The 24,556-nt window shown below is 41.7% G+C and overlaps 1 protein-coding gene across 1 annotated transcript in view; it reads left to right on the forward strand.

The window, feature by feature from the left end:
• syd (JNK-interacting protein syd) overlaps positions 1-24,556 on the forward strand; it is a 466,678-nt gene that overhangs the window by 259,887 nt on the left and 182,235 nt on the right. The window contains exons 18-19 of the mRNA XM_080274254.1: positions 14,896-15,079; positions 17,113-17,406. Coding sequence (XP_080130380.1) covers positions 14,896-15,079; positions 17,113-17,406 — 478 coding nt within the window. The remainder of the gene's footprint in view (positions 1-14,895; positions 15,080-17,112; positions 17,407-24,556) is intronic.

Raw genomic sequence — 24,556 nt, forward strand, 5'->3', positions numbered from 1 at the left:
AGCTTTAAACTCATTTAAGTTTTTAGACTGGACGATCTCTTTGTCCAGGCTATTCCATAAGTCTATACTTCTGTAAGGAAAGCTATATTTCTTGATATCCTTCAAGCAGCTTGACTTTTTCAATTTCATTCTGTGTCCTCTTGTTGCTCTCTCATCCCATACAAACAGATCTTCTTTGTCAATTTTATCTACCCCCACCATGGTCCTGAACACTGCAATCATGTCTCCCCTCTTTCTCCTTTCCTCTAAGGAAGGCAAATCCAGTTTTTCCAGCCTCTCTGTGTATGACAGGTCTGTCAGACTGGGGACCATCTTGGTTGCTGTTCTTTGTATTCTCTCAATCTTGTTTATATCTTTCTTTTTGTGTGGGGACCACAGTACCGCTGCATATTCTAACCTGGGGCGGATCATTGCCACTATCAATTTTTTCATCATCTCCTCATCCATATAATGAAATGCTACTCTTATGTTAGTCAAGAGTTTATAAGTCTCTCCAACTATCTTGTTAATGTGCTTTTCTGGTGACAAACTATCTTGGACCAGCACTCCCAAATCTTTCTCTTCTCTCCTTTTTGTGATTATTTCATTACCCAACCAGTAATTCAGTGATGGCCTCCTGGTACTTTTACCCATTTCCAATATTTTACATTTCTTTACATTAAATTTCATTTCCCACGTCCAGCTCCAATTGTGTATCCTATCCAAATCCTCCTGCAGTATTTTACAATCCTCCTCAACTTATACCCTCCTCAAGATCTTTACATCATCAGCAAACAGACTTGCATAACTGTTCACTCCATCTACCATATCATTTACGTAAATCAGGAACATTACTGGCGCCAACACCGAGCCTTGAGGGACTCCACTTGTTACTTCCCTCCATCCAGGCATCCTATCCTTTATTACTGTCCTCATTTGTCTGTCTCTCAAAAAGTCTCTCATCCATTCCAAAAGCTTCCCCTTCAGTCCTCCTATATATTCTAGTTTCCACATTAGTCTCTTATGAGGTACCTTGTCAAAGGCCTTCTCTAAGTCTAAGTACACGCAATCCACCCAACCATCTCTCTCCTGTACCACGTCAATCGCTCTTGAGTAAAAGCTCAACAAGTTAGAAACACATGACCTTCCACTTCTGAATCCAAACTGACATTCAGCCAAAATATTCATCTCTTCCAGATATTTTATCCATCTGTCTTTCAGGATTCTCTCACAAAATTTTGCGACCATGCTGGTTAGAGACACTGGTCTATAATTCAGGGGTTCTTCCCTGTTTCCTCCCTTGTAAATTGGTACCACATTTGCCCTCTTCCATTCTTGTGGCACTTACCCCTCTTCCAGTGAGCATACGATTAAACTGTGAATTTTATCCGCCAGTTGTTCTCTGCATTCCTTCAGTACCCAATTAGAAATTCCATCAGGTCCTGGGGCTTTCCTTACATGTTGAATTTCCAGTAATTTATACACTTCCTGTACCTCCACTTTTATATCTTTTATCACCGGAACATTTCTAATCACTCCCTCCCCTTCCACAAGCTCCTTTTCTTTAGTGAAAACTGACTGGAAATGTTTGTTCATTATTTCTGCTTGCATTGCCTCATCCTTAAAGACTTCTCCTTCTACTTTCAGTTTGGTGATTCCATCCTTTTGTTTCAGTTTGCCATTGACAAATCTATAAAACAGTTTGGGTTCATCCTTGCATTTGTCAATTATACCTTTTTCAAGATTCCTTTCTTCTTCTCTGCGTATTCTTGTGTATTCATTTCTTGTTCATTTATATTCTTCCTTTGTTCTGTTGTTACCTCTCATTCTCCAATTGTTCCATGCCTTATCTCTCTCTTTTTTTGCTATCATACACCTTCTATTAAACCACTCCTTTTACCTGTTTTCTTTTCCTCTTACTCTTGGTACAAATTTTTCCACTCCCAAATTATAGAGGTCTAGAAAGATATCCCACTTCCTCTGTATCTCTCTTGTTTCTCTGAATTTTCTCCAATCCACATTTTCAAAAAAAGTTTCTCAATCCTGTAAAATTTGCTTTCCCAAAGTTGTATCTTCCCTGTCTATGAAGCTCGTCTCTTAGCTCGACGTTCCCTATTAACATCTGGAACTCAATGACCGCAAAATCCTTTTTCCTAAAGGACGTAGATATTTCAGTGATTCTATTACATCGGGTTCTTTGGTGAACAGTAAATCTAACCTTGCTGGAGTGTCCTCACCTTGAAACCGTGTCTCTTCTTTGACCCATTGCGTCATCACATTATTCGTTATTATATTTAATAACATAGTGCCCCATGAATCCTAGCCACCTCCCGAGTACCATTCCTCCCAGTTCACCTCTTTACAGTTAAAGTCACCCACTAAAATTATATTATTGCTTTTCTCAATTATTTTTTGCTAATAACTAGCCTTATCTGACAACATCTCATGGTATTCGTCATCCTTCCATGCTCTCGTCTTTGGGGGAACATACACTACCGCCATATCTCTCTTAACATTCTCTCCAGTTTCTAATTTCATATATATCACTTCAGCTCTGCCTTCTCCCATTTCCACAGTATCTACATTTATGTTGTTCTTCACTGCTATCATCACTCTTCCTCCCTTTTTTTCTTTCCTGTCTTTTCTCCACAGTTTGTATTTACCATTTCCCAAATGAACATCAATATCTTCTCTTAATTTGGTCTCTACAAAGCACATGACATCAGGTTCATGTTCTCTCAAGAAATCGTTAATTTCGATCCTTGTCGATATGAAACCATCAACATTAGTATATATCACCTTCAAATTATTTTTGACATTTTTAATATCCTCTTCTCTCCTACTCTCTATCCGTACCACTTCCTCAACTTCTGATCATTTACAGCCATCCCCCTTAGTTTCCTTCACTTCTATTTCCTTAAATACCACTTCCTTACTTTCATATCCAATACTCTCCCAAAAAAAGTATTGCATTCTTCCTCTGCCCTCTTATCATTTTTTCCCTTTACTTTTTCCTTTAATGATTTTAAAACTTCTCTTTCTTCTTTTTTTATTATTATTTTTTTTTTATGTGTCCGACTCTGGGCAAAGGCTTCAGGGCCTGTATCTTGGGGCAGTAGCCTATCCCAAGGTCCAGTAGTCCTCCTACACCTCCACATGTCACCACTTCAGCGCTAACACCCACCGTCCATATTGAATACATGCTAGGGCTGTCTCATACAGGACTGGTGTATTGGTATTAGCGGGGGTATTTTTACGACATGTCGACGGGTCATCTGGTAGATCAGGAAAGTCTGCTTTTAATGAAATTCAAATCCTTAAACTGTCCCCTGCCCCAGCCAGGATTCGAACCTGGGTCCATCAGGACTGCAAGCCACCTCTCTACCGATTCAGTCTGTGGCTGTGGCATATTTTCTTCTCTCCTTGCGATACATTTGCCTAAAACACATGCAGTGCACACAATAGATTTCTCCACGAACATTCACTGCACGACATACGTATGTAAATGTGGCTGTGGCATATTTTTTGTCTCTGACACTTGCGCTATGTTTTAGCTAAGTCAGTCAATGCATGAAATATTTCTCTGTGAACACTTGCTGCACTATTTTATATGTATATTTCACACTAAACCATGCACAATATAAAACACTATCACATGATTCCATCCCAACCTCATCTGTTATTCCCGACTCTTTGGCGTACGTGACCGCCTGTTTCCTTAGCGACTGTTGCATATCTCTGTGGTATGCATAATGCCTGCTATGGTAGGTTAGTTATTTCACCAATCCAGGTATCGCTCACCTATGCTACGCACATAAACGAACACTCGTAGCATGTTTGACGTATATTTCACACAATTCCATACACATTTTCAGTATCAGAATCATGATAATTCCATCCCTAAACACCTCTAATTCTCCCTTCCCGACAATAAAAACTGTACATGTTGCCTGCCCCATTCCACTCTATGGTTTATGTTTCCATAACGCTAACTAGTTCCATAATTTCACCAAGCCAGCCACAATATCTTTCACACAAAATACAGTTTAGGCATTGTCTTCATTATATACATATTTGTAATCACACCATAGAGCCTTGGGGGGGGCGAGAGGCGAAACCCCGCAACAGTGAACACGCATATCGCCTCTGAGCCTAACGATTGCTAACGGACACAATTACTTTTCGTGACATATATCTATGTTCCATCAACAATATCACATACAAATTTGCTCACAAATATTGGATTATCACACTGAGTCCATAGGGGCTTTGGCTTGGGCAGGAGGGGGAGAATTAGTAGGAGTTTAAAGGGACAGTACACGCGACGGAACCTCACTGCTTGGCTGCTTGGAAGAGACTGAGGTTTATCGCTATGTGCTGGGCCCCATGAGGCAGCTCAGTGTTGCCAATGCCTTACCATGGGAAAGCACTGCGCTCGCTACGAAGCGTCAGAATTTGACGCAAATTGGCCAGAAACTTAATTCTTGGCTAGTTTTTTTGTGCTTAGAAATGCAATTCGAGTGACTGAACATCTTTAGAACAATCCACATGAAACGCAAATCGCGTGAGTGACCCTGAGAGGGTTAAAAGTGGCAGAAATCGCTTTTAAAGTTATTACAACTTTGACGAATTTTATACCACAAAAACTGTTATACCTAGGATAATGGTGTTTACATCATTTTAAAGCTGATTGTCTCTACATTATCCAAAAACTTTTTATTAAAGATATTATTGTTTTAACCCCCCCCCCAAAAAAAAAAAAATCAACTTTTATGCATAAACTAGTACCATAGGACAATAGCTAGTGAGTTCCTTATGTTTTAAGATGAAGTTGAATGTCTGTAGAATAGTTGGTTATGAATATGGCTGGTTATTGTCATAAAAAGTAAGTTTTATAAATTTTTCAAAAAAATATCAATATGCAGCATTTTCTTTTTCAGCTGGTCCTTGTTGTTCTGTGTTTTTATGTGAACGGTAGACAATTTACATCTATTAAGTGCAATAACAAACAAAATAACACCAATTATACTAGGAATAATGATGTTTTACATAAATAATCTTATTAATGAATACAGTGGCTGCTGCAATAAAAAATACAATGGTTCAATAAAAAAACTAACCTCACTGAAAGAGTTGATGATCACAAAACCATGGGAAGTTGTGAAAGGTTATTACAGTATTTCATTTTATTGAAAAAACAAAGTCAAAACTCACACTGTGTCCTGCTGTGGTGTTATAACCACCGAAATTACTTAGGTTATGACACACACAACAGAGCTTGCACACCGCTTGGTCAGCCAGAAAAAGCTTGGGACGAGAGCATTAGTATTACTACAGCACAGCAAAAAGGCTTGGGATGAGACTATCCTCATTGCCTTGGTGATTGTTAACACTACTGCACACATAAAATGGCGTGCTGAAAAGCCATTCTCCGTGAGGATTGTGCATGGGTATACTCTTGCTCCAATCATAGTGGCGAAAAGCGTTTGATAAAGGTTGGTGATGTAAACCCAATGTTATTTTTATGGGTTTTCGCCCTTATGTCTTGGGTCATACATCACATCCACTAAGTCCACATGAAAGTACATACAGTAATCTCTCAAATAACGCGAGGGTTAGGTTCCTGGAGAGGTCACGTTAGTTAAAAACGCGTTTTTTAAACAATTTTCTCATAAGAAACAATGGTAATATTGAGGGTTACGTTCCTGGACTGTGGGAAAGTCTACCCATTTGGGGAGTTATGCTACTCCAAACTTCTGTCTATCTATCTATATACCTAGGCTGCTTCCCCCAAGGAAAGGGAGGTAGCCGAGACAGGACGACACACTCCCCATTTACTCATCCATTCAAACACATTCATTCGCATCTTAGCCCCAAAGGGGAGAACGGACAGATCCTCACCGCACCACACCGCACAAGGGTCAACTGCGCAATGCAATCAGTGACATCCGCAGCAGGGCCCGACAGCAGAACTGGTTTACCCCTGCCACATCATAACAGACCCATCCCCTTGCCCGCACTTAAAAGCAACAATATTAAATTGAAGGAAAATCCATGTAAAAAACAAGAACATTATATTTGGGGAGAAATAAACAAATTTAAGCCTTAGTTGGGCCGAAGTGTTGTTTACTTCTCCCCAAATACATACTGTTTTTGTTTTTTACGTGGATTTTCTTTCAATTCTGCTTCATTCATGGCATTGTGAAAGTTCCTCAACATTATTACTGTATTAGTAGGTCATAAAAACACTACATTAAAAGCAGTATTTTCATTCCAGTAAGTAGGTCACAAACAATAACAACACACAGCCTCACTTCATCTGTGCATCACTCGTCGTCTGCTGCTGTCCCTCCTCATCCTGCTACCCCACCTCCCGCTGCTCCCCACCTTAAAGTTGTTGTCCCTCCTCGCTCTGCTGGCCTTCTTCTTCCTCTTCTTCTGACTCCCGTGTGACTAGTGATGAAGATAACTCCCTTAAGTTTTCTGTTTTCTTTATAAAGAACTGCTCTATCATGGTGTGAGTGGTTTTCTTCTTTCTGTTCTGCACCATCAAGTTGTAACAATTTAGATCTGCCATCACTTTCCTGGCCAAATTTTGCCCCCAAATGAGCCAAATTGCTCAGAATGGGGCCAAACTTCATTTTCGAATATCATAGTTTGAATAAAACCAGTTTAAGCAAGAGACAAATAAAAATTTGTATTTTTGCATAAACTGCCACACACGGTCCATCAGCTCGGGACTGTCTAAGGCGCGCGGGGCTAATTTGAAACCATCATGTACGTGTAAAGTCGCGTTAAATCGAGAAACCCTTGTCAGTTAAACATATCTCCTTAAATATTTGCTCGTGTTAAAACGAAAACGCCTTTTTTAAACTCGTGTTAGTTGAGAGGTTACTGTACTCTGAGGGACTGTGGGATAGCATTATCTCAATTTTCGACAAGGTGGCGCATGGGTATACTCTTGCACGCGGGGCCTCGTGTGTGTGTGTATATATATATATATATATATATATATATATATATATATATATATATATATATATATATATATATATATATATATATATATATATATATATATATATATATATATATATATATATATATATATATATATATATATATATATATATATATATATATATATATATATATATATATATATATATAGATATATACATACAGTATATATATATATATATATATATATATATATATATATATATATACAGTGCTTGTCAGAAGTATCAAGTCCCCTGCATCCCTCCTACGAAACAAACCTTTCAACATTGAAAAAACATATAAATAATGCATTGTAATTACCTTTAATGCTTCGTAGGGTATCCTTTACGCATCTTCACGGACCTGAGACGTCTTGGAAGTGAAAGGGCGAGGTTTCTCAGGTGCTGGAGGGGTATTTTGTCCCAGGAGTCACGAATGGCGGCTTCCAGCTTAGGCAGAGAGCACACGTCCTTCCCTTGGAGATTCTTCTTTACGAGGTACCAGAGGTATTCAATCAGGTTGAGGTCTGGGCTATTTCCTGGCCAGTCTTTCATGAATGATACCTCGCAGTCACGAAGTCAATTGGTGACCGATTTGGCCTTGTGAGCAGGTGCATTGTCCTGCTGAAACACTCATGCACCTGTTAGCTCGAAGGAGTCTGGTAAATGATCACACAGAAGCTCCAGGTAAACATCCTGATTCACTCTGCAGTTCTTGGGAAGCACAACAAGCTTCCCCAAACCTTGACCAGAACAACAACCCCATTCCATGAGTGAATCAGGATGTATAACTGTGCTTTCAACATACCGTGGGTCAAGTGGGTCACTACCTTTGTGCCGGTACACACGTGCTCCTCTGTTACAGGTGACACTAAACGTTGCCTCATCAGACCACAACACTGGCAACCAGTGCTCCTCACCCCAATTAAGATATTTGTTAGCAAAGGCAAGCCTACGAAGTCGCTGGTTCTTTGCGAGAAGAGGCTTTCTCACAGGCCTGTGACTTGTGTAAGTTCATGGACCCTTCGAGACACTGTGCGCACAGACACCTCACCAAACACTTCCGGGTTGCTCTCCTTTATTTTCCTTGCACTCACACGAGGATTAAACTCCACTGCACGTTTTAAAACATTAACAGACCTTGGGGAAGTTTTCCTGGGCCTACCAGACCACGATTTCTTTGTGGAAACGTCACCACTGTTTTCCATTCGAAACCGCGTGCACCACCTACGCACTGTTGATCGAGCCACGCCAACCAATTCACTAATTTCCTTTGTTTGGTGGCCTGCCTCCTTTAGAGCAATGATCTGGGATATGATTTCACTTGATAGTTCACAGGTAGGTGCCATAACAAAGTGGCGAAAGCCAAAACACTGCGGGACACTTGGTAAAAATGGGCGCAAAAAGAGAGGGAGATGCGGTGGAGTTCCTCTCTCTCGGGCAGCCCGTAGGCAACTGAGGCGGGAACCAATTAGTGCATCGGAAGGCCTCAGGCTACCGTGACATCATGCTAGTGCCGCAAACTTCTGGCTCAATTTTTACTACCAAAAACGGGTGATTCTTTTTTGGCCTAAAGTATTGCTCGCCCGGCAATAGGCGCTCGATACTTTTGACGAGCACTGTATATATATATATATATATATATACACATACATACAGTACATACATACATATAGTAAATCCTCGTTTTTCCCTGCGCGGATGTTCTGCCAAAACCATGCGAACGCGAAACGTCGAGTTATGAAGTTAAGAATCAGTGGGAAAAATAGAGGAACGTTCCGGTGGGACATGTACACTGGGTCACAAACATATTGGTGCACAACATGTGTGAAACATTTGGGACCACAGAACGAAGGTCACTGAAATATTAGTATCCAACCTACCACACGTTGGTAGCCCTGATGTCGGGCGGTGTCATATATTGCCAACTGACAATATCCTCTTGCAAACATGTAGCAAATGTAATGTTTATATAGACAGACACTGATGATACACAATGAGACGTTGGTAATGTCAGCAGTTGTTCGAACCTTATCGGTAGGCATCGCACCCCCTGTGCGCTGATACTTTTTTGATCGAGTGTACCTACCCTGTCAGAAAGTACTATAACACCAAACAGACCCTTCCCAAAATTAAATGAAGAGTGTTTGCTAGTACAAAAACAGCATAACACAATAAACATGTACCTGAAAAGACATTAAAGCTGTTATAAAGAGCTGCAACACCAAAAATCTTTACCAGAAATATAGTGAAGACTGGCTTGAGTGGCAGGTGAAGGTGTGTTGAGGGTAGATGGGCTAGTTACTAGGTGACATGGGCCTCTCTGGGGAAGCCCTATCACCTATGCCAAAGCCCTCGAAGTTGAACTCAGGCTCCAGCACCTCCACTTCCTCTCTGTCCACTTCTCCTTCATCCACCCCTGCTGGCACATCCAAGTCTTACAGAATAACAGCCACATTCTGTCTCTCCTGAAAATATCGTTTGATCCGGGCTTGTCTCTGCTCCTTTATGTTTCTGTTGTAGATGGCCATCACTTGAGACTTCAGATCACTCAAGGTTGATATGATGTTGGTAGCCTTAGGCATAATCCTGGTGTATGCGTCGAAGGTGGTTGTCATGTCGCGTTATGGTGGACAGGGAGGGTGGTCGCTAGATGGCTGCCAATAAATGAGCATTGGTATGTGTCGTTGGCTTCTGGCTGGGAGTATCAAGTTGTGGGGAAATTCGCGAATTGTGAGACAACTCGGAAACTTTTCTTGCGCGAAAAACGAGGTGTCTATTTTCTTACTAAGAACATGATGATGAATGGTGGCCAGTACATTCAAGTTCTGAAAGATCATTTGTTAAATTTTTTTACTATTCATGGGTGCAACTTTTTCATGCATGTTTCAGCACCATGTTACAGTCATGAAAGGTGAAAAAATGGCTTCAGGATAATCGAATTGAGGTCCTCTACTGGCCTGGCAAAAGTTCGGATTTAAATCCGATAGAAAACTGCAGGGCAAAGATTAAGAAAATCATGGCAGAGAAGAAGACACCCAGTCTGGACAACCTCAAGACTGAAGTGACAAATGTTTGGTGCAGAGAAATGTCCTTAAATTACTTAAGAGATCTAAGTGATTCCATGCCAAAATGCATCCAACTGGTCCTGAAAGACAAGGGAAACATGATTTCTTATTAATGAACGGCATTTCATGAACAAACATTGTTATATACTACTGTATGATTTCTGTGTTTTATAATACCTTGTGGGGGAGGTCCTAAGTCAATTTGCAGTAGCTGTATACAGTAAAACCTCGACATAACAGACTTCAATAGATCGGAATTTGCTTTTATCAGACTCGAAGAGCTACCGGACTATATTTCTATATATCGGAAAAAGTCCGATAAAGCCAGAAGCAGTCCGGACTGCTTGACTGCTTCAGCTATGTTCACCAGAATAAGGTTAATAAAAGACATGTTTATCAATGCGCAGTACAGTATTATTATATATATTATACCATTTGATTAATGTAGTGAAATTATAACACAGCACAGTACTGCAACGGTAGTCAAAACAGTTTAAAAATCGTTTGTGTGCTCTGGACTAATGTGTGATATATCGGAAAAAGTCCGGGTTAGCATTGGGAAGTCCAGATGTCACTTTTATTGGATTTTCATATTTTTCGGAATGGTTTCGGCCCCAGTTAGTCCATTATAGAGAGGTCTTACTGTATATATGTTTGTATATATACTGTGTACAGTATATGTTATCCCTCATTTATCCAGACATACACTACTAGAACCAATGGCATGTCCGGGTAGTGGCAACATCTGGATCTTTCTATCTATCCATTGCCAGACGCCACAATCCCTTATACGGGGTGGCCACAAACAAATCGCCCCCATACTACAAGGCCACAAACAAATCGCCCCTATACAGGTAACTCGCACGGAACACGTGGGTTTCGTTCCTACCGTGCCGTGTTAGGTGCGAAATCGCATATATTTAAATTACTCTGTATTTTGCTCCCTAGACCCCCCAAATGTGTTGTTTTGCTGTTATCTGTCACTGGTAATCACTAGAAAGCACTTTAAGTGGTTAGAAGGTTTATTTAATGTTATAACTCACAAATACAGTACTCCAGAGCAAAACTTCAACACACAAATACTGTACGTAAACACAAGGAAACATTCCGACGCCGATCATAGGTAATCATATAAATCAGGTTAACTGGTACCAGTGCTTTAACTTACAAGTACATACCAGAACAGTACATATTTAACTTAGAAATGCAGTACTGTGATATCGAATGATTTCAGTACATAATGTGTTAAGAATGGCTGAAGAAAAAAAATATTATGAATACATTTTCACCTTTTTGATATATATTTATGGTAGTTTCGAGTTATTTTTTACGTTATCGTTGTGCCCATGCTTGGAGAAGGGAGCGAAAGAGTTGAATTTTCAGTCCTAAATGAGAAAACTGCACCTCCTCCAAGGCTAGACTCTGCCACGGGAGAATAAAGTGGAGGATCAGTCCGATTAGCAATAAGGAAGTTGTGTCACAACTTCCAGCTCCCACACCACGAGAATGGCTAAAAATAGAATCGTAATGCAGTTTCAGAACTAACAATAAGTCTAATTATTATGAATACAGATACAAAGCAGAAATAAATACGTTTACAGACGGGGAAAACGTACTTCTTCCGTCATAACATGTTCATCTTTCTCTATCATTTTATGTTCATCTTTATCATTTTACCTTGTTATTTTCCCAATATATATTGCTGTCTCGTAAACAGGGTGGTTGTTTGTGTTTTGCAAGGGAGGAAAAAGATTGTATTTTCTGTCTGGGTTGAGATAATGGGTGTACCTATGCGTGGTTAGGCGTGGCCACGAGCGAAAAAATCGTACACCCACTCATCACGATAGCAGGTGGTGAACTGACAGATGATACATGAGAGGGTGAAGTCAAGGTCAGTCTCATGTCCCAGATTTTCGTTCACTTCCCGAAAGTTTATTCACAGTTTTCTACAAGTTGCATTGCATCAAATGATCCAAACCATTACAGCAAACCTGAGCAAATAGGTAAAGATACCAAGACAAAAATGTATTTTTCTTTTATTATAAGTCTTTAACGAACAAACAAAAAAGGCAATATTCCGACGCCGATCATGGGTAATCATATAAATCAGGTTAACTGGTTACAAGGCTTTATTTAATGCTTTAATTGCTTACAAGTACAAACCAGAACAGTAAATATTTAACTTACAAATACAGTACTGTAGAAAAGCAGTACAGTAAGAGTTTAACGAACAAACAAAAAAGGCAATATTCCGACGCCGATCATGGGTAATCATATAATTCGGGTTAACTGGTTATAAGGTTTTATTTAATGATTTAACTTTATTTAAGTGCTTACAAGTACAGTACATACGAGAACAGTAAATATTTAACTTACAAATACTGTACAGTATTGTGGAAAAAACGAACAAATAAAAAAGGCAATATTCTGACGCCTATCAGGTAAACTGGTTATAAGACTTTATTTCTTGCTTTAACGTTATTTAATAGTGCTTTAAGTTGCACATAAACTTACCAGAACAGTACAGTACTGTAAATATTTAACTTACAAATACTGTGCTACTGTACTCGGGAATGTCTCACTCACTGAATAATTTCCCGCCTAGATTGTCATGTAATCAAAACAAACCGCGCGCTTCGGTGACGTTCGAGGATTTCATCTTTCAAAGGCCTCTCCTGCTTTAATTTGTAGTTTTCATAATGGTTTTTTAATCTTACGTTGTCTTATATGTATCCCAGCCCTTACCGTGTATAATTGCGAGCGCGTTCCGTGAGATCATGTTCCGTGCGAGTTACCTGTACTACAAGGCTATGCCGAAGTGTATTTATATTAGTAAGCACCAGCTTCAGGCCCGGGGCAGAAAAATCGACACGAGCAGGATAACAGTCATGTTTGCCATGAACTTATCAGGCTCACACAAGATGCGTCCTGTTGTGGTGCATACCACAGCATATCCCAGATGTTACAAGAATCAATGCTGCATGGATGACAGCAGGGTATACTGGTACAGCAACTCCAATGGTTGGATGATGAGTAGCATCATTTCCGAGTGGCTGTTGCGGCATTTTATCCCTGATGCCAAGGCAAAATCCCGGGAACTTGGCATCCCCTTCAAGGTGCTTCTCATCCTTGACAATGCCCCAAGTCATCCAACCTGGCTAGCAGACCTCAGCAAGGAATGCAGGATAATTTTTCTGTCCCCAAGAATGACCTCTCTCATCCAACTGCTAGACCAGGAGTTGATTGCAATGGTCAGGCAGCTATACCACCAACGCCTCTGTGATCACCTCCGCAGCAAGACCGACAGCTGTGAGGAACTGCAGGCAATTCTTGACTTGAACATAGTTGGGAGTGATGTCATGGACACCGAGGATGGTTTTGACTCACCACCCGCTTCACCCGCTTCATCTTCACCACACACAGCACCCGCACAACCAAGTTCAACTCCTGAGAAGACTGTTATGGCTTTTTGGCGGTCATTCAACCTCAAGGATGCCATCACTGTCTTGTCCACTTGGGCAGATATAACCACTGCAACAATTAACCATGCTTGGCACCTCCTTGTACCACACCTGTGTGAAATCACACTGGGAAGCGGCTTTCAGTCCCTGGTTGCTGCCGAGACAGCCACTCTCACAAGTGCACAAGCTGTGCCCGGGTTTCAGGCCGTCTTGCTGGAGGAGATCAGGGGTCTACATTCGGCAACAGCAGAGCAGGATCCCCAGGAAATCGTGCAGCGAGTGGACGAGGCTGACGCAGAGCAGGAGATTGCAGCAGAAAAGGCAGCAACACCAGTGATGGACAGTGAAGATTTGTCCATGACGGAGATCAGCCAGGTACTGTGTGCCCTTGATAAATTCAAGGAAGAATTCAAGAACATTGAACGCTCTCAGTTGCAAATGGAGGAGGTGATGTTTTCACTGGACAAAACCTTCCGCTACTACACTGACAGGTACAACCAGGAAGTAAACAGACGGAAGCAAACAATCATCCCCCGTTACCTTCGGCTTGAACAAAGTGAGGAATCACTCCCTTCAACATCAGAAGAGCCATATCCTGTGGAGGATCAAGAGACTGATTCGATGTCTGAGGTGTCAGAAATAGACTTTGAAGGGTTATGAACGAAGTGAGTGCAATAGGTAGTGAAAGTGTCGAAAGTGCTGGTGACGAAAGTGGTGAGGAAGGTGGTGTGTCGGGTGGTGTGGTGGATGATGCAGGAGATGCACGCTAGGTGCCTTATCCTGCCTTGGATCCTCTTCATACCTCCATCACACTTGTTGTCCTCTTGGATAAAGGTGAGCAGCCATATTCTTGTTGGTTTAGTTAAGCCATATCCTTGTTGATTTACCTAGTAAAGCCATAATCTTGTTGGTTTACTTTATCTTAGGTAATATGTCTTAGATAGTTTCCCTGTATAGTACAATACTTAGGTCTGAAAGGCGTCTCAAGGGTTGCCCATGAAGGGGGATGCTGCCCATGTGTAATTTTTCCTATAAGTTTATGTATTCACAGTATGCGAATTCCTAGTACGCGACGTCCTCTGCCGCCCATATACTCGCTCACTAGGGAGATGTACTGTACAAAAGGATATCACTTTATGTAATTGATCACTACTTCAGGGTGATGATGTCACAAATTTCATTTAGGCCACCATTAGCTGGATTTATTGAACTAAAAGTAGGTATGTGGGAGCAAAGATGTTATTGAAGGGTGTATTTAACCCTTTCAGTTTGAAAAAAACTGTTTGAAGATTGGAGGAGGGAACTATAAAATACATTACTGGATTGATAGGGTTAGCAGAGTGCTGGGTGAAATGAATTAAAACCTGTATGCATCTCAACTTCCAGGAGCAAGAGCGAGAGCAGCGTGAGGGTGAGAGGCTAGAGCAAACCTTGTCCTCTCTGGTTTGGATCTGCACCTCCACGCACTCCATTAGTAAGGTCACTGTCATAGATGCCAACAACCCTGCTGATATACTGGAGTCATTCCACGTCTGTTCTTCACATCTTCTGTGTATAGCTAGTGTGCCTGGTGAGTTTGTGGGAGGTATTGGTTCTCACATTCTTTTGTTTAACATTTAACCTTCCCAAACCCCATTATGTGCACATTCCATCCTCAGACATAGCTCCTATGCCTCTTTTCTCGTACACAAATTCCCTCCAGAAATATACCTCCATCCCTTCCTTCTTGGTGCTCACATTTCCTTCCTTCTTGTCTCTTGTACACATTCCTTTGCCTGATGAACTCCCTCCCTTCCTTTCTCTTGTATGTATTCCCTTCTTTGATTAACTCTTTTCTTTCCTCTGTCATGTTCACATCGTCTTTACAGACATACCTCCCCCTTTCCTTCGTCCTTTAATCTGTAAAGGGTCATCTGCCTGTATCATTAAAGATGTTCCCAGGTTGGCAAGAATTGATGTTGAAGGTTAGTGGCTATAAAGATGTTATCTGCCCGAAGAATCCAGGAAAATGTAACAGACTGATATGTCTGAACCATTGTAAGGCACCTCCAGCATATAGAAAATTGTATAACCTTGGCAGCAGGCCACTTAAACTTAAGTGAGACATCCCCAGGTCAGAAAATTCAGTGTTTGGTTCACTATAAAACAGTGTATTTCGGTCTAAAAAAAAAAAAAAAAATTAAAATAAAGTGCAAACCTGTTTGGAGTTCCTGTGCTGTGTTGTTTAGATGTTCATGTGACCTTGGCAGCTGAGCCCAGCTCAGAGAGTGGTGGTACGTTGTCTTGTGATGTGTGCCACAAAGCACTTTTTTCAGTGTTGCATTGTGATGTACTTTGCTGAGTGCTTTATAACTAATACTGCATTATATTATATATGTTATTATAAACTGGTTACCATAAATGTTTGGCTGCAATAAATATCTGTTTAAACAATGGTACCGAAGCCTACAGCCTAGGCCTGCTAGGGTCCTAGTGGCCTCAAGTGGGAGAGCAGAAGTTGCCACCTGTAAGATTCTGACGTTTATGGTCCTGACTCACCCAAAACGATGGGAGGATCAAAATTTAGTTTTATGAAGTTGACTGGTAGGGCGGGGCACTCACCATCCACTCACTCAAAGTTGTGTTGCTCTTGGGTGTTTGCCCTTTCCTCTTCTCCTTCTGTCTTTCCTTCTTTCCCCTTCTGTCTTTCTTTACTTCATTCTTTCCTCATCCTTTTGTCTGTGGGTGACTTTACTTTTCCTCTTCTGTCTTTCTTTCCTTCGTTCTTTCCTCTTCCTTCTGCCTATGGCTGACTCCACACTGAGTGACAATCCAAATGGTTTCCTGTACACCAGGAAACCATTTACTGCGCTGGTTTGTAACCATATAACCAAATTATGGTACCTGGTGGCTTAGTGGGTAATTATGGCTCTCCAGTCAGATTGAGCCGGTGAGGGTTTATATCCACGGGGTGGTTGGGGTTTATTGCTCACATAATGCCACTCAGGGATGAGTGAGGCTGATCACTCTCATCTTAAATATCAGAACCAAATTGCCTAGACGCGGGCTTCTACGCTCCTCATGGGGCAAAGTAGGAGTGGATGATGGATGGATGGATGGACATATTATAGTCACAATAGTCACCACATAATGAGGTTGACACTCTATGGGTTAACATATTTATCTCCATACTTCCTTCCTGCACAAATTCTAGTCTTTCTTCAGTCTTCCAAATATTCCCATGTCTAATGTACCTTCCACCCTCTTGCACACATTCCCACCCTCCCTCCCATTCTTTCTCCTGCACACATTCTCTTCCTCCCTTCCACGTTCCTGCATACATTTCTTCCTTTCCTCCTTCTTGCACACATCCATCCTCTAACATACCTCACACCCATCTTCCTCCTGCACAGTCCCTCCTCTTGACATTCTTCTCTCCTTTCCTCCTTGATGTACACTATCTGGTCTTAAGAGCAGAGTAAGATGGATGTCCTTGGACTGAAGGGGTAAACTCTCTCTCTCTCTTTCTCAGGGGTCCAATGATTTATAGAAAGAAAATTGAGTAGGAAAGATGTCCTCAGACTTTAGAGGTTATCCTCCCTCTCCCTCTCTATTATTTCACAGGGGCTAAGGAGTCAGATTATGTAATTGATGAGGATCTAAACAAGCTGGTTGAAGAGTCACAACTGAAGCAGAAGCAGAGGCAGCAAGAAAACTGTGATAACAACCCCACAGAGGAGAGCTCTGGGGGGGAGAGCAGAGGTGGAGAGAGGAGAAAGGGGGAGGAGGATAGCGGAGAGAGGAGGAAGGAGGAAGAAGGAGGAGGGGTAACATCGATGGGCACACTTTCATTTATCAGCTGTGGGGCTGGGAGCGAGGTGGGCAGCCCGGGAACGCCATCAGATAAGGAACCCGAAGGTAAGTGCATACGAGATTGTGAGGGAGCATAGGTTCATGTTTCATGTTTTATTTTTTCCCTTTGCAGTAAGTCCACATCATAAGTTGCATTTTTGTATTCTTCTTTGCTTGTAGGGCAAGAAAAAATTACAAAAAATTGTCAAATAAAGTTCCATTGTTACTGTTGTAGCTGACATGTAAATTTCCCTCAGTAGTAGTAGTAGTAGTAGTTGTTCCCTAGGCGGTCTGGCTGATCAGCCCCGAGTCCCTAAGGAAGGCCATGGCCAAGACCGGGCTTTCCCACAGAGCTCTCAAGGAGTGTATGTTGTGTTGTTGGCATAGGTGATTATGTGCAATGCAGTCTTCTATAATGTGCTGAAATGTATGGGGTGCTGTGTTACATTTTGGACAGGCATCAGCAACGGAGTCATCCAGTCTCTTCTGGTAACTTAAGAGGGCTGGATGATGCCCACATCTCAGCCTGGCCAGGTGGACCCTGTCCTCACAATGGAGATAGGATTCAGAAGGGTGGATATCAGGAGGCCGTGCATGCAGCTGTGTGTTGTCTTTAAATGACTGAATGGAGTGGCAAGTGATCTGAGTATGGATATGCTTCTGGAAGCTGGTTTGATGTTCCTTGGTGGGTGTGGACTGTGGATGTGCTGCCATGTAGTGTAGTGGATGTTGTGGGTTTGTGGAGGCTGCAGTGAGAATTTGGGTGCTGCTCATGTCTAGATGATCCTTGACTTTTAGGACTTTGGTTTCTTGATGTAGGTGGTCTGTGGGTGTAGTAGCTGTGCAGCCTGCGATTATCTTGAGAGCCTTGTTCTGTATGGTCTGTAGAGTGTTGTAGTGTGTTTTAGTGATGTTAGAAGCCCAAGCAGGGCTTGCATAATTCATCACTGAACATATATATTGTTTGTATACAGTGGGACACCAACTTTCGCACCTAATTGTGACCGAAAATAATGCGTGAAAGTTGAAATTGTGAAAGTTGGGGCATTGTCCTTATGGCAAAAATGCTAATTGGTTCCTGGCTGTCCTAAAGTAACACCAGATTTTCATTTTCACTTGCAATACAGTACAGTACAGTACATCAAATCAATATTGTACATTGCATTGTGAGATACAAACAGTAAATGCTCATTATATGAGGAGACACATACCACAGAGACCAGGTTGGGGTGTTTAATGGATGCTGGGGGTAAGTATCTGAGGTGTGTGGTGGGGTTATTAGGTCCCACCAGCCACGGTTCCAAAACAATTCGCCATCAAGTCAATTCGCCATCAGACAATTCTCTTTCAAATCCTGGACGATTCCCCATCAGGACAGTTCGCACCCTGGATGATTCCCTGTCATTCTATAAATATACTTATTATTAATTAATCAATACTTTAATAACTGTATTTCAGGGGGATCCATCAAAGTCTATGTTCAGTAGCATAGGCTTTGGATGTTATTTATTAGTTGCACTTTTAGTCAATATTAACTTGTTTCTTCCTTGCTGTAGTCTCCTTTGAATTATATTCTAGCTTCACCCATAGCTGTCTTCATTAATGACGGCAAATTGTATTGTTATTGTTGTGACGGCGAATTGTCCCGAACCCCAGCCACCTTGGCTCCACCTCTCGCTGCCTCACCATCAGTCGCCTCACCGCCACCCCTCGCTGCCTCACTACCACCCTCCCTCTCTCTCTCTCCTCAGATGCCACTTGATGCAACACTTCCACTTTTTGCTGAATTTCCTCTCGTGCTAGGTGCTTTTCATTTCATTTCATTATTATACTTCCATTTCTTCACTCCAACACGATACGCTTTTTTTGCCTTAGCCTTTCCTCTCGATTTTGAAGATCCGGGGCATTTTTTTATCACCACCACTACCTCCTGGCCCACCCCCCACACCACGAGGTATAGTAGAGGCCATTGAACCATGAGAATCCAACACAATGGAGCCAGCGGCGATTGTACACAGTGGCGGGAGTAGGTAGACTGAGTGTTGACATGATGTCATTCAAGATGGCTGCAGGTTGCGGGCAGGCAGCACGGAAAATTCAAAGTTCAATATATTGCCCCAAACCTGAAATTTGTCCGTGAAACTCGATTTTTTTCACGTGAAAGTGGAAGTTGGGGAATATTTGGTCTATGCCGCAAAAGTTGAATTCGAGAAACCCGTTGTCGCAAAACTTGATGCCCCACTGTCATGTGGCGGTGGTTTCTTCATTGTGTCCAAATGTTGTATTGGCAAGTGACCTCAAGGCATTGAGTCTTGGTGTTATTTTATTTTTAATGTTTGTGATGTGTTGTCTAAATGACATTGAAATATTGTATGTTACACCAAGGATTTTGTGTGTGTGTGTGTGTGTGTGTGTGTGTGTGTGTGTGTGTGTGTGTGTGTGTGTGGTAGGGGAGTGTTGTTTATGGTGAGGTGTGGAATGTGACCGTGTTCTGCTGTCCAGTTTGTGAGAAGGGCCACTGTAGATTTGGCTGGGGCTATTTTGAGCCTGTTTGTAGTGAACCATTTGTGTAGTGTGTTGAGGTAAGGTTGAAGGATGTGTGCATGTGTTTGCATTTTGGTGTGCACATGTAAGTGTTATGTCATCTGCAGAGGAAGCTATGTGTATCTGTGGTGTGTGGGGTGTGGGTATGTCGTGCATGTATAGGTTAAAGAGTGTAGGGAACAAAACAGATCCTTGGTGGATGTCATTTGTAAAGTTTCTGATGTTTGAAGACTGACCAGCAAATGTTACATGTGCATATCTGCCTACTAAGTAGTTTGCCAGCCATCTTTTTGTGTTGTGTGTGTTTGTGTTGAATATTTTGACGTGGCGGGGGATGGCATCAAAAGCTTTGCTAATGTCTAGTATGACTGAGAATGTTCTGTGTGGTGGCCTAGGTGAATTCATTCCATCAAAAACTCTCTGCGTAAGGTCTGTAAGAAGAGTGTAGTGGCCTAAAGCCATGGGGCTGGGGGGGTGTGAGGTGTAACTAGTTGTAGTACCAGTCATTCAGTGACTTTGGAGGGGGTGCAGAGGAGTGTGATGGGGTGGTGTGAGGAAGGTAACGTGGGGTCTTTGTTGGGTTTGGAGATAGTGATGATAATGCCATGCTTCCAGATGTGGGGTATTATGTTGAGTGAGTAGCTGTAGTTTGTTATGTTGGTGTGAGTGCTTGTATGTATTGTGGTCCAAGGTGTTGAAGGTAAATGTTGCTTATGTTGTCTGGTCCACAGGCAGATGAGTGCTTAAGGTTGCTAATGATGTGTTTCGTCTGGTTGTAAGTGAAAGGTGCGTAGTCTGGGCCCGTGGGGAACTGTCTCTTACGTCGGATGGTACGTCGGTCGTCGCGATGGGGGTTTAGATGGCTGACATGTGAAAAGTGATTGTTGAGAGTGTTTTCTTGTTGTTTGTTTGAAGGTATGGTGTCTGTTGTTGTGATGGCAGTGTGTGATTGTGTAGTGTTGCTGTTGGAGAGTGTGATGCTGTTCAGTGTTTTGTAGAGTTTGCTGGTGTTTGTTTTGTGGTCAAGTTTTTCAATCAATCAGTCAGTCATTTCCTGTGGCACCCCACGGGATGCATAGGGTCTCAATGAACTCTCTCCACCAATATTTGTCTCTTGCCATCTCCTTCAGGTCCCACCAACACTCCTCTCCTGCTTCTTTTTTCATTGTCCTCAACCAGGTTTCCCTCGGCCTACCTCTACCTCTTCTTCCTCTAGCAATCCACTCTGGCACATCCTGTATTAAACAACCTTCTTTTCTGTATATGTGCCCCAGCCACTTCCAGCGAGACAGTCTCACATATTCATTAACTGGTTCCACTCTCGTAATATCCCTTACTCTTTCATTTGTAACTCTGTCTTGCCACTTTACCCCAAGAATCCTTCTCAGTATTTTATTCTCAAATCCTAATACTTTCTGATCTGTTGCAATTGTACTGTACCATGACTCATGCCCGTAAATTAAAATGGGTGTAACCATGGACTTGTAAATTTTCACTTTAGTATGTACCGAAAGCATATTATTATTCCAAACATATTTCAACATTCCAACAGCTCGCCAAGCCTGTCTGATCCTCTCCTCAATTTCATTGTTTAATGATCCATTAGATGATACAATCGTTCCCAGATATTTAAAGTTTTCTACATTCTTCACCACATTATTCCCAATTACACAATCGATTTGGTTCTCCACGTTCATATTAATAATTTCAGTCTTTCCACAATTTATTACCAATCCCACTTTTTCTCCTTCCTCCACCAGACAATCGAGCACCCTCTGCATCTCGTAAATACTTCCGCAAATCAGTACAATATCATCAGCATAGTCCAAATCCATCAGCTTCTTATTTTCTTTCCAGTTAATTCCTGCACCTGTTCTCCTTACAACCTTTTTCATAACAAGTGTTTGGAGATAATTATTCCAGTTTAGTGTTTGCTGTTCTGATATTGTTAATTGAGTGTTGACTTCTTGTGTTTGTTGTACAGTGTCTTTTGTATGGGTTGTTGGGGAGTATCGTAGTGTGTCCCATTGACTGATGAGGCCTTGAATTTCTGGTGTGAAGTTGGGGTTGTATCTCTTTCTGTTGCCTCTAGGGATGTGACTTTTGTGTGAGTTTTGTGTAATTGTATTGAAAGTGTGCACAGCAGTGTTGATGTTTATGATGGATGTACTGTTTAATGTTTTGAAGCATGTTCTGTTTCAGTTGTGAAGGCCTCCCAATTTGCTCTCTTATAATTAGTATGTGTGTCTGTGACCAGCTGGGGTGATTTTGGTTTTGGTAGTGATGATGATTGGGAGGTAATCAGATCCAAGAGTTTTGACCACTCTCCAGGATGTTGTGGGAGCGAGGTTTGGGGAGCAAAAGGTGATGTCTGGGGATGATGGGAGGAAGAGGGCTTGGTGTGGGATGTGGGTATATTAATAGAGATTATTCAGTATGAAAAGATGATCTGTTTGGGATTGTAGTACCAGCCCTTTGTCTGTGTCAGAGTCATTGACATGCCAGGCTGACGCCTTGGCTTTGAAATCACCACCCAGGATGATGATGGGTATGTTAGTGATGTGGTGTATTTGTGGAGAGTAATCCACAGTTCACTACCTTACTGTGGGGGATGATTAGGGGGGTGAATGTATGTGTTGGCGATTGTGATATGTGATTTGTTACCAGTGCGTATTTTAATTGATTGTATTTCTGTTTTGTTACCATTGTGTATTTTAATTTATTGTATTTCTGTTGTGGTGTCATGTGGGGGGAGAAGTGACTTTGTGTGTGCACTGGTATCTGAAAAGTTGGTTGATTTGTGTACCAGGGTGATGAGTCCACTGCTACTGCCATTAGCCTGGTCTTGTCAAATGGTGGTGAATTATGAAATGTTGGTGTTTTTTGTGTTTTGTGTAATTTTGTTTCTTGTAAGGTGGCAGTGTATATGTTTTGTTGTTTGATGAATTGTGTGAGTTCTTGTTTTTTGGTGTTTATGCCGTCTGTGTTTAATTGAAGGATGTTTATGTTGTGTGTGCAATGTGTGTTGGCTGCTACAGCACCTTGGGGTAGGTGTGGGTGGAGGGGAAGGGGTAGGAGAAGGTTGTGATGGAGGTAAGGGTTGGGGTGGATTAGGATGGGGTGGAATGGGAGGGGTTGGGGGATTGGATGGTGTGGGATGGATCAGTGGGTTAGGCTGAGGTGTGGAGGAAGTAGGACTAGGGTTGGTGGAGGGGTTAGTGGGTGGGGGGAAGGAGCATAAGGAGCAGTCCAGGTGTTTGTGTAATGTTTTCTGAATGCAAGTGTTGTGCAGGTGTAATGGGTCCAGTTCTTGCAGGAATTGCACTGAACTGAACCCTTTGACTGTCAGCTCAACGTGATAGGTTTTGAGCATGTTGGACATAGATATTTGTTGGTGGGTCCTGGATTGCTCTCAGTGTCCCCGGCTAGAAGAAGTCATTGAGAAATGACCGCCAGGGAGTCATTTCTCTGTGTAGAAAAAAATGGTGTTGTTGTGTGTGTTGTGCTGAGAGATGTGGTACCTGCCTGGGCAACCGAAGCCACTCCCAGGTTCTTTGGCTAGGGGAGGGGCTGGGGGGGGGGGCAAAAGTTGTGTTATTTGTATCTTGTCAGTAGCTTGTAATGTGGACTGACTGTATTCTTTGCTAGAGCTGATGTTTTCTAGTAATTTCTTTTTTCTTATTCTGTTCTTGGTGTTAGTGTGTTTTGTGCTGTTAAAATTTTTTGCTTTTTTTGTGAATTTCCTTGTCATGTGTTTCCTTCGCATTTTGAGTTGTTTTTGCATTTATCATTTCATATTTCTGATTATTCTGTGTTTTTGTGTGGTTTGGTACTTGATATTGTTGTTGCTGCATGTTAAGCAGTTAGCTGTCTGTTTGTGTTATGATACAGTATTGAATTTTGTATAGAATTTTTGCATAAACCGGTAGTTTTCTTAATGGTTTGTTCTTGTCATACCGTATATAGAATCAGATGAGTGTTATTTTTCACCTTTTTATTGTTATGTATTGTCATTATTATTTATCATTCATTCATCTATCATCTAATTCAGTGTTGCTCCATGAGGAGCTTAGGATCCCAGGGCTAGGCAAATTGGTCCTGACATTTAAGATGAGAGTGACCAGCCTCACTCATCCCTGAGTGTCATTACATGAGCAGTAAACCCCAACCATTCCTTGGATATAAACCTGCACGGGCTTAATCCGATTGGAGCGCCTCAGTTACCCACTAAACAATCATAGCTAACAAAATCAGAAAGCTTTTTGGAACTGTTGAGTCAGTTTTGCTCTTCCCCACCGTACACTTATGAATGGACACCACTACAGTTCAGTTAGGTTTTAACAGTGGTGGGCAGCACAAACAAAGAAGGACCTTGCTCAAGCGCAAAGCGCAATCCACAGTTCACTACCTTGCGCAAGCGCAAATGTGCAATCTGACAAATATTTAGCTTGCGCAATATCGCAAAGCGCAAGCACAAACCATTTCCATATTTTTTGGGAATTACTGAAGAATATTGAGATATTTCAATAAAACAGCATAACTACTTACTTACTTTTATTTATTATTATTATTTTCTACTATTTGTAATTTGCACAAGTGCGCAATCTAATATTTAGCTTGTGCAATGTCGCAAAGTGCTAGTGCAAGTCATTTGCATATATTTTTGGGAATT

The sequence above is a fragment of the Coenobita brevimanus genome, chromosome 57 (genome assembly GCF_032717465.1).
Source record: "Coenobita brevimanus isolate Jiangsu-jjx chromosome 57, ASM3271746v2, whole genome shotgun sequence".
In the NCBI taxonomy this organism is placed as follows: Eukaryota; Metazoa; Arthropoda; class Malacostraca; order Decapoda; family Coenobitidae; genus Coenobita; species Coenobita brevimanus.